Genomic DNA, 11519 nt, shown 5'->3' with positions numbered 1-11519 from the left:
GTTCCGAAGCTGGGTGGCCAGGGTCCGCGCCGGAGAAGCCCGCCTCCGACCCGCGGTCACCCGAAGGCCCCGTGCGCCCCCGCCTGGCGCCGCGCCCGCTCCGTGCCCGCCCGGCCCGGGCGCCCCTCTCCAGGCGCGCTGCCAAATGACCCGCCCCGTCAGTGCGCCAGGTCTCCGGGAGGAAGGAAACAAAAATTGAAAATGAAACCCTGCCCAGCGGAGAGCTTCCGCGTTGGGCTGGTGTGCAGTTTCGGGGTTCCCGATGCTCCCCCAGCTTGGGCTTGGCGAGGACAGTTGGGGGCCGGCCGGATCTCCCCTCCGGCTCTCCCTGCACCCCAAAAGAACGGCCCACCAAGCTGGGTGAAGCCCTTTGGGACCCGCAGTTACTTTTATTGATTTTCTTGAGACCTGACAGCCAAAAAAAAGGGGCGCGGTGCGCAGTGGAAAGAGGCCAGGCCCTGCAGAAAACGCCAGGCAAACAGACCTCCCGAACAAAGGAGCGCACCCAACTTAGACACCCCCAGACTGCTTTGGAATTCTTCCTGCCCTTGCAACGTCTGTTTCTTTGAAGGTGCACCTTTGGACCAAAGCCGTTGGTTTCTTCCAAATCCATCCGGTGAACCTGCCCCCACCTCCCGTAAACAAAGAAAAAGCCAGGGACTGACCCCAAGGTATGAGAAAAATTTGTGGGGGCTTCTGGTTTCGCTTTCTCAGCGTGTATCCCTGATTTTTTTTTTTTTTTTTTTTTTGGTGACCTCTAACCCTCAACTTTGCAATCCCTCTTTCTCCCGCTGTCTGCAGTTTCTAGGAGCAGCAGTGAGGTTGACATATTTCAGACAAATCGCAGCAGCCAACTTCCTGTCCGGCCCCTTTTCCACGGAGAAACCCTCCCTCCACCCTTCCCGGGTCCAGGTAACTGGATTGATGGCGCCTTCTTCACGGCCTCCCCCCCGGCCGAACTTCTCATAACCCGATGCATAAATAATCACATGTTTTATAAATAGCTGTGGACAAGAGGCTGTAAAACAACGAAGATATATTTGTGCCTTTATGTCCTAGAAATATTTTCTAAAACGACTGTTTTATTTGGTGTGGGTTGAATGGGGGCGTGTGTATACATAACAATCCCCAAAGTTTTCCCCTGCCACCCGCCCCCCCTCAGGTCAGACCAGCACTATAGTTAGCAAATTGATAAGGTTCCATGGGCAAGCTTTATTCGTTCTGACACGAGCCTATGACACTTTATAAAAAGAAGTAATCCAGAACAATCTCTAGGTAATTAACACCTAGATAAACAAACATAAATTTCTATATTGCATTTATTTGGACTACCACTCAAATATGCGTGAACCATGCTTTTTTAATTAAAAGATAAATCCATGTGACACTTAGCCTCAAACTTAATTATTCAGCATAGTATAATAAAAAATAGAGCCCATTAAATGTGTCTTGCACTGTATTTCTGTATTAACAGCAAAACAGTTCGGTCTGGGATCATTTAAATTTTCCCCCTCCTCTTTGCTCGTGATTTCCCTGTTCACATAAGCCCTTCCTCTCCTTCCCTCTCTCCCTCCCTCCCTCCCTCTCTCTCTCTTTTCTCTTCACACCAACAGGTGAAGAGATTAAAACTCTACACGAGCCCCTACATGGAATGCTCAGCTGGGCGACATTTTTTAATATTGCATTACACTATGAATTTCTCTCTGTCCCCACGGAAACATACCTCTAGTTCGGTGGAACGTGCCCAGCCCTTCTATCTTGAACAGAAGATCACAGTATTTAATGCTAATTTCCTTGGGATGGTGCTTACAATACACCAGGTGAGGTTTTCATAATATACTGTTACAATACAGATGTTAAACAGAGAAGGGGAAGTGTGCAAATCCCAAACTGCAAGAGACAGCAGGGTTATCATCTTTATAAAAGTTTCAGCACAAAATACTATCCGAACACTGAGGAGGAGCCGCTCAGCAGTTTCCCGCTGCCAGGAAGAGAAATTCACATGTTGAGGCGGTCCCCATCTAGTCGGAAGTAGGAACAAAGATTCATTCAGTCCCTCGACAAGAATGGATAAACTCGCGACCCTGTGCCAGGCACCGTGCGGCGTGCCCCCGGGCACCTTGTCACCTTTTATCCTTACAGCCAACACGCTGGGGCAGGGAAGATGTGAACCCAAGATTCTGCTGTATAACACAGGGAACTATATCCAACCTCCTGGGATAGACCATGATGGACGATAATATAAAAAGAGAATATATATATATATATGTATAACTGAGTCACTTTGCTGTACAGCAGAAATTGGCACAACACTGATAATCAACTATACTTTTTTTTTTTTTTTTGTCTTTTGTCTTTTTAGGGCTACCCCTGAGGCATATGGAAGTTCTCAGGCTAAGGGTGCAATCGGAGCTATAGCTGCTGGCCTACACCACAGCCACAGCCACACAGGATCTGAGCCACATCTCCGCCCTACACCACAGCTCACGGCACCGCTGGATCTTTAACCCACTGAGCAAGGCCAGGGATTGAACCCGCAACCTCATGGTTCCTGGTTGGATTCATTTCTGCTGTGCCACGATAGGAACTCCTGATAATCCACTCTACGTTAATTAAAAAAAAAAAAATCAAAATTTCAAAAAAATTTTTAAAAAGATTTGAACCCAATTCTAGAGTTACCAAAGCCCATGCTCTGAGCCTCTTGGCTCCCCCAGTGGGCTCACAGTGGCCTGCTGGGTTAAGAGTGGCAATAGCTTGGCTCAGCCTGGACATGTGCCTTTGGAGGGAGTGCCCTGGCACTTGGGTTGACCAATGATTCAGGTTTGCCCAGGACTGCCCTGCTTTTAGCACTGGAAAGTCCGTGTCTGGCAAAACCAAGATGTTTGTCATCCTACGAACACTCCTCTGGCAAATGGTGCTGCTGCCATGGTGGCCAAGCCTGTCCACACACAGATGAACTGGAGCCATACGAAGACCTTGAATTGGGCCCAGGAGACTCCCACCCATTCCTTCCCAGAAGCCTGAGGCCCTGAGTGTGATTGAGGACTGATATTCCCCGGGGATCCTATAAATCTGTTGAAGAACCCCATTTGGTTGTCCCTACACTGACCCTCACCTTGCCAACCTCCGAACAAGCTGGAAAGCCATGCACCTGCAGGATACACCACATTTCCACGTTGAGGTTGGTCCCTAGCCTGTGTCTGCTTTGATAACCATCCCCAGAACCTGGCAGGACCCAGCTTGCTCTCCGTATAGCTCTTGACATCCACCACCTCACCCACCACCACTTAACCTCAGAAAGAGCCTGGCTGTGGGCACTGCCTTCCGCTTCGCAGATGAAAGAAACAGATCCAGGGAACTGGAATGACCTGCCTGGATCCCACAGCTCAGAGATGGGGAGACCAGCCTTCGGAGCCCCATTGTGCCCGTGTGGTCTTTGCACGTGCTGCTTCTCTAGCTGGCATGCTCTCCTTAGTATCTCCGTCCATTCTCACCTCTTAGGGAAGTCTTCCGTGACATGAAAAATCCATCTTCCCTCTGAATCTCCTCTTCCAGATACGTTACCTGTATTTGTGTGATTGTCAGAGTGAAGAAATCCCTTTTTTGCTCCTTAGACAGTGATCTGTGGCCAGCTCCCTGACTCACGCGGGTATCCCCAGCCTGTAGCCTGAGGCATGGCACCCAGTAGGTCCTTTGTAAACTTTCATCAAACAAGTGAGTGGAATGACATCTAACTCCAAGAACCACTCTTCACCCCCCCTCACCTGCATCCCCCGCTTTCCTATTTGCCCCGTAAGACTCCGAGAATGACAAGAACGTGGTTTAAACACTGATTTTTTTTGTTTTTGTTTTTGTTTTTCAAACGAGGAATCTGGAAAACAGAAAGTTGAAGACGTATATGCAGGATCATTTTGTCTGAAGCGGGGGGTGCATGTGGAGGAATCGACCTGACCATCAGGGAGCCTTTCCAAACACAGAGGGTTTCGGGTACCATGTTCCATGGCTGTGAAATTAATCTCAAATTTACCCATAGCTTATGATACCATGACAGCAAGACTATCTAGCATTGGTAGCGTCCATTATAAACCTACACATTATTTCCCCTATTTTTTTGCATTTAATTTCATAATGTTGCAGACGTGGCCTGTGAACTCACAACAGTTAAATCGTTCAAGGTTAAGTAACCCCATCAATAGTATAGCTGGGGTCCAGACTGAAGTCAGGACACCCCACTTTTGTAATTCTTTACAATGTACTAACGTGTCAGTTGTCTATGACTATATGAGAACTCGAAGTATTTTGATGGAAATATGCATTGATGCTTCTTTAAAAAGGCCTCCTTCCAGATTTATTTTTATCTTATAACAGCTTATAAGATAAAAGTATGCACGCTTCATTCACGTACCACAAAATTCACCTTTTTAAAGTGCACTGCTCAGTGGTTTTTAGTATATTCAGAGTGGGGCAATGACCATCGCCATCTAATTTTTAAACATCTTTATCACTCCAAAAACAAACCTCCTACTCCTTAGCTGTCAGTTGTTTCCCATTCTTCCCTCCCCCAACCCCGGCAACCATTAACCTTCTTTCCATCTCCATGGACTTGCCTCTTCTGAACATTTCATACAAATGGACTCAGGTAACATGTGTGCCTGGCTTCTTCTGTGACTTCTTCCTCTTATCACAATGTTTTCAAAGTTCATCCACATTGTAGCCTATGTCAGTGCCCCATCCCTTTTCATGGCAGAATAATATTTCATTCTGTGGATCAACCACATCTTGATCATCTGTTATTATACAGTTTTTAAAAACACGTTTTGAGCCATGTAAAATTTCAGAGACCTCACACAAAACCTCAGTGTCCAGAAGCCCCAGTGCCACATTCTTCATGGGGATGAGGAGACATGCTGGGCGTCCCCCCGACCCCTAAGACCCTCTCCATTGACAGATGAATGGGTTGGGAAGATATGGTATATATACACAGTGGAATACTACTCAGCCATAAAAAAGAACAAAATAATGCCATTTGCAACAATATGGGTGGAATTAGAGACTCTCATATTGAGTGAAGTAAGTCAGAAAGAGAAAGACAAATGCCATATGATATCAATTATATCTGGAATCTAATATATGGCACAAGTAAACCTTTCCACAGGAAAAAACTCATGGACTTGCAAACAGACTTGTGGTTGCCGGGGGGAGGTAGGGGGGAGGCATTGGGGTGGACTGGGAATCTGGGGTTAATAATATCTATTGCCTTTGGAATGGATAAGCAATGAGATCTTGCTGTATAGCACTGGGAACTATATCTAGTCACTCATGATGGAGCACGATAATGTGAGAAAAAGAAAGTATATATGTATGTGTGATTGGGTCACTTTGCTGTACGGTAGAAAATGGACAGAACTCTGTAAACCAACTCTAATGGAACAAATAAAAATCGTTAAAAAAAAAAAAAAAACACATCTTGAGCCAATATGTAAAAATTCAGAGACTTCACACAAAATCTAGGTGTCCAGAAGCCCCAATGCCGCATTCTCCATGGTGATGAGAAGTGCTGGGCTTTCCCCCCCAACCCCCAAGACTCCCCCTCCCTAGTTCCTACTCTTCTACCCTCACCACTGAAATGTCCTGTCTGTTCCCCAAAGGCATTTGGGACTAGGATCCATCATGTAGGCGGAGTTACGGCCCCTCAATCAATTTCTTCCCTGATGGGCTCACTTCCTGACCCCTCACTAACCCCTTGACTCACCCTTGCTGTTTGTAACAATGACGCTCAGGCCTGCCAAAGATTATCTGCTCCCAGCCAGGAACACCAACAGTCTGACCTCCTAAAAGAAGCCCAGTGACTTACAAATTCCTGTAGCATGCCTGGGTGCCTTTGCTTCCAAAAATGTTTTTCCTTGCATCATTTCCGTTGCAACCAAGAATTCCAGAGCTGCAGTGGGCACCGTGCAAGTTTGGTTTTGAAACCCAACAACGACGACAAGAAAAAAAAAAAAAAAGGCTCGAAGCAAGCAGCTCTGCACATCAAGTGTGGGCACAGGCTTTGAATTTTCTCAGATCAGTGCCAGAGTTCTGCTTTTTCGGTAGCGCTGATACTGTAGACTTTGTTATTCTTTGTTCCTTCCCTTTGTTTCTGGAGGAAGAATTCAGATTCTCCTCCGATAGATAATTCGGAGGTAAAAGATTGCCTTGCATTTAATGAAGTTTTTGAAAACTTGCTATCAGTAAAGGGGAATAATAGATCCCAACGCTTTAAGTGTCTTGTGTATTTACTCTAATATGAGAGCACTGGTATTTGCATAGGTATTACCTCACTGAAACCGAGGTCTGCAAGCATTTAAAGAAGCATAGTTCACATGGGCAAATGGTGTGCACACGCGCACACACACCTTCACACTGTACTGCACAAGGATGTTCTTACACACACACACAGACACACACTCACGTCATATGGCACATAGATATTCTTTCACTTTGAAAAGCACCAGGATGTGGGAACCATCTACACAGAACAGTGTGGGGCTTTTTTTCCCTCATTTTTTGTCTTTTTAGGGCCACACCTGCAGCATATGGAGGTTCCCAGCCTAGAGGTCGAATCCAAGATGTAGCTGCTGGCCTACACCACAGCCACAGCAACGCGGGTCCGAGCCACATCTGCAACCTACACCACCGCTCAAGGCAACCCAGGATCCTTAACCCACTGAGTGAGGCCAGGGATCAGGCCCGTGTCCTTATGGATCCGAGTCGGGTTCCTTCACTGCTGAGCCACGAAGGGAACGCCCTGTGAGGGTTTTTGTTCTAAGTGGGGTTTGACCAAGTCCTACCCAAGTCTGGCAAAGCTGCAGAAATATTAGGCTTTCCTCTTCCTAATAAACATACGCGAATAGGAAAAGATGTTATTGTTATTTTTTCCAGAGGTAGAGGTTTTATTGCGTAAAACACTGGATAAAACTGGACTGCTTCAAAGACATTTTATTCTAACAGCAGAAAGAAAACAGTCATTGCTGAAAAAACAACTTTTAATACTTTCTATACCAGAATAAAGTTCTGTCAACTGATGTATTATAATAATAAATAATGACCAAGAATAAACTTTAAATACAAAGTTTTCTACTTGTTACAAGCATAGCAACAAAATCCTCTACTCTATTGATCTCAGATTTCCTCCAAGATAGATTTTTTTTTTCTTCGTGTAGGAATGTAGACAGTATTATGGCCAGCATCACAGACTACAGAAGTTACAGGGAAAAAACTTGACATGTTTAGATATGAGAACCTGATGACATTCAGAAACTGACACTGCATCACTGCGGCTGTCACTTGTTTGTATTACAAGTTACAAATGTTCTGGAGGGAAGGCCTGTGTCAGGGGGGAAATCAGGACGGTAGCACTGGACAGAATGGAATCAACACACACGCCACAAAGAAGAGGGGATGCTCCCAGTGTCACAAACAGAATTATTGCCTGTCGCATCTGACGATGGTCAGAAGACACAAAAGGATACTGAAAGGGCGCCCAAAGTGCTAAAAATGGAATGTGGCTCTCATTTTTTTTTCCACTTTTTTTTTCCTCTTTTTTGCTCTTTTTACTTTTTTTTTTCTTCTTTTTTTCTTTTTTATGTTTTTCTTTGCTAAGATACCAAAGGCGGGGCAAACACACAGAAAGCAAGCGACTGGCACAGTCACCAAACACAGTAGTGCAGTTAAAATCCTAAAGCTTACTACAGTCAGAAAGTTTTCAATTACATTTCAGTCCTTTCTCTAGGATCATAGAAACAGTTGCATTAAGTTTATCAACTCGATTTAAGTAAGGCAGTGAGAACTATTCTAGAAAAACAAGAAAGCAGCTTGCTCTATGCCAGATGGGTCCACGTTGTACAGCGATCGCATTTACACTGAAACCCCGGGTGGGTGACACCCTCTCGACAGCATATGCAAACCGGATTCCTTATTAGCCTGAGATTCCTTCTGGTCTCAGGATAGCGAAGCATTTTATTTACATTGATTGCAGTTTAGTATTTTTGTAAACTGCTGTAGGCAGAGCTGAAGTTTTTAAGGCCCTGGGGTTTTATTCTGTGCTCCCAGCCTGCAAGGAAATATCGACTTTTTTTTTTTTTTTTTTTTTTTTTTTTAAGTCCGAATGGTTTTGTTTTAGAAGAAGTGAATACTTCAATACTTCTCCACCGTCACAAGCAACAGCACCAATTTCATGTCACTTAGGAAGTATGTTAAGAGGCTGAACGTTAATGCCACTGTAGCAGATTCAAGAATAAACCCTTAACTAGTCTTCTTAAATTGTGTGGTGTTTTTTTTTTTGTTTTTGTTTTTTTTAAATGAGTTAAGTGTTTCATTATTGGCCCTCAAAATCTCCCTCTGGGCAGTACAGAACTTGATCAATTTGGAGGATCCAATCAGTAGAAAATCTAAAATCTACAAAAATATAGAACACGTTTGTTTTACAAAAACAGACCTTTTTAACTTAAACAGTGTTCTTCATTAGTGAGAGAGAGCAGGATGTTTGGATTCATATTTTAATACGAGCTCTTTCAAAAGAGCTCACCAGAGAAGAAAATCTTGCTTCATGTCTGTGACACGTATACAAACTAACACGTGAAAAAAAAAAAAAAAATCCCATAGTAAAGACCGGAGCAGCCTTCATTCAAGTAAAATTTGTAAAATCAAAATAAAAACAACCTCTCTCTTCTCACATCAACTTCCATTCCTTACCAGCACTTTCCGTGGGTACAGGTGGCTCGTTTTTTTCTAAGCATTTTGTATACTGCGCCCCTCAACATGTTTTTATGAGCAATCTGCTTTTAAATGCCTCCAAAAATTAATAATAAAAAAAAAGACAGCCAAGAAAAAAAGCATTTCCCTCAATACTGCAATGTGATTTTAAAAAAAAAAAAAAAAAAAGGAATTACTCATCAAACCTGCAATGGACATTTGTCTGCAGACACTTCCTGACCATTGATTCATTTGGCTGTGGAATTTTTCAAAATGCCCACGGAAGACAGCAAACCTCTGCAGGGCCGGTGAGCCCTGGCGCTGGCTGCGGGCCGTCTAAGGTTTCTCTGAGAGTGCAGTTACGACCCCACGTGAATTGATTTTCTCTGCAGTGACCGCTCCAGCCTGACTGGCACCGCAGCTGCCTCCCAACACATCCCATTAGGGTGTGAGGCATATGACAGCAGCTGGTGTCAGATTATAGAGGTGTTTTCAACAATGAAAACACAGCCCCTCCATCTTCAGGGCAACAGCTAAATCATTTAGATGGTATCGTTTTTCAGGTAAGAGCAGGATTTTTGGACAAAGACAACTGGAGAGGTGGAAGGGCCCCCCGCTTGCTTGAGCCCGGAGGACCCCAAGCATTTCTGAAATCTCGTTTCTCCCACCTGCATTGTTCCGAAGTACTTGTTGCCAGGTAACAGTTTAGCAGCCATTTTCAAGGGCTGGGGATTTTTTTTTTTTTTTTGTAATATATATATAGATATCTTTTTAATTTTTTTTAAAGGTTCTATACACTAGTGGGGGGGGTGATACATGATCCCCCCCCCCTTGGAATGCAGTTAGCAAACTCTTTTACCAGGTGCATAATCTGAAAACTGTGTCAATATTGCAATATCCAGGTTGGTTGGCTCAGTTGCGCTCCTCCTGGGCCTTGCTGCCCTCCTCTGTGAGCTCCGCTGAGCTCCCCGCCTTGACAGCTGTGGGGTCTTCAAAATTCCCAGAAGCCTCCGAGTCGACTCTGGAGCGCTTGAACCTGCGGTCAGGATACTGGCTGTTGTCAAAAGGCATGCGATGGACGCAGAGGACATGGGTCTTCAGATTTCCCTTCTGAGAGGCACTGTAGGGACAGTAGCGGCACTGGAAAGGCCTGTGACCTGTGGACAGAAAGAGTGGCCGGTCAGCTCTGCTGCTCAAGCCCTCCCAGGCCCCCAGCGCTCATCCAAGGGCCATGAGCATCATTACCCATATTATCAATGGCATGAGTATTATTGCCTTGCAAAAATCAAATGGCAACGAATAAAAATGCAGTCAGGAGTTCCCGTCGTGGCACAGTGGTTAACGAATCCGACTAGGAGCCGTGAGGTTGCGGGTTCGATCCCTGGCTTTGCTCAGTGGGTTAAGGATCCGGTGTTGCCATGAGCTGTGGCGTGGGTCGCAGACGTGGCTCAGATCCTGAGTTGCTGTGGCTCTGGCGTAGGCTGGTGGCTACAGCTCCGATTCGACTCCTAGCCTGGGAACCTCCATATGCCTCGGAAGCAGCCCAAGAAATGGCAAAAACACACACACACACACACACACACACACACACACACACAAATGCAGTCAATATTTATATGGACAAATATTAAGAGTCTTAGATAAATAATACGTTACCAAATAATAATAACTTGGATAAGGATTTAATCACCCTGATCGGACGTTTTAAGACTTTTTCTTTTTCTGGCCTCACCCATGGCTTGCCAAAGTCCCCAGGCCAGGGACTGAACCCAAGCTACAGCAGCGACCCAAGCTACAGCAGTGACAAAGCAGAGTCCTTAACCACTAGGCCCCCAGTGAACTTCTAACCAGACTTGTGTTTTCTTTTTAGGGTCACACCCAAGGCATATGGAGGTTCCCAGGCAAGAGGTCTAATTGGAGCTGTAGAGGTGGGCCTACACCCCAGCCATAGCCATGCAGGATCTGAGCCAAGGCTGTGACCTACACCACAGCTCACTGCAACGCCAGATCCCCCACCCACTGAGCGAGGCCAGGGATCGAACCCGCAACCTCGTGGTTCCTAGTCAGATTCGTTTCTGCTGCACCACGACGGGAACTCCCCAGACTCTTTAAATTCAGACTTTCTAGTTGACAGAGGAGAAAGTTCCCAACCACCTGGAACTTCTTTTATAAACAGTTCCATCGCAAACATCTTAGATTTTGCAGGCCAAGATCAAAGATATGACTTAGGTACTTACATAACCAGAGAGGAAACAAATTTCCAACTTTTGTTGATGAAATTCAAAACTTTATTTATGGACACTGAATTTGAATTTTATGTAATTTTCACATGTGATGAAATATTATTCTTGTTAGGTTTTTTGGATTTTTTTTTTCAACCATTTAAAAAATGTAACCACCATTCTTAGCTCACGGGCTGTTTGAAAAGAGATGAGAGACAGATTTGAGCCCTGGACGGTACTTCGCTGACCCTAGCTCCCCCCAAAATGCCATCTCCGTCTGGGATTCTGACTCAGGTCTGCAAGCCAGTTCACTTTCTTATCCCCTCCACCTAAGTCTTTATTGATATGCAAATCAAGGAAGACAAGGGCGTATGTTTGGGGTAGGGTGTTACCCAAGCCTGGCTCTTGGGTGGCAGAGAAGTGCCAAGCTGGAGGAATTTGTGAACCTCGGGATTTTAAGAGGAAGCAGCAGAAGGTATCAGACTGGATCCAGGATGTTCAGATAATCAAGCCCAGCCTGGTTTGAAAGAAGTTGGGTTTTTGAATAGTGACGCTTAGAACCAA

The 11519-nt window shown here is 45.1% G+C and overlaps 1 protein-coding gene and 1 long non-coding RNA gene across 5 annotated transcripts in view; one reads left to right on the top strand and one right to left on the bottom strand.

Moving 5' to 3' along the window:
- LOC106507587 lies at window positions 224-2247 on the top strand. Its single transcript, XR_001303663.2, has 3 exons — window positions 224-671; window positions 802-912; window positions 1614-2247. It is a non-coding gene; the product is annotated as an uncharacterized LOC106507587 (long non-coding RNA).
- Window positions 7580-11519, bottom strand: part of ZNF536 (zinc finger protein 536) — a 482257-nt gene continuing 478317 nt past the window's right edge. For all 4 annotated transcript variants that reach the window (XM_021094256.1, XM_021094254.1, XM_021094258.1 and 1 more), the window contains one exon: window positions 7580-9890. In XM_021094256.1, coding sequence (XP_020949915.1) covers window positions 9646-9890 — 245 coding nt within the window. In that variant the 3' untranslated portion in view covers window positions 7580-9645. The remainder of the gene's footprint in view (window positions 9891-11519) is intronic.

This window comes from Sus scrofa, chromosome 6, assembly GCF_000003025.6.
Source record: "Sus scrofa isolate TJ Tabasco breed Duroc chromosome 6, Sscrofa11.1, whole genome shotgun sequence".
In the NCBI taxonomy this organism is placed as follows: Eukaryota; Metazoa; Chordata; class Mammalia; order Artiodactyla; family Suidae; genus Sus; species Sus scrofa.
Note: the sequence above shows the minus strand (reverse complement) of the source record. Positions and strands in the feature narration are given on the sequence as shown.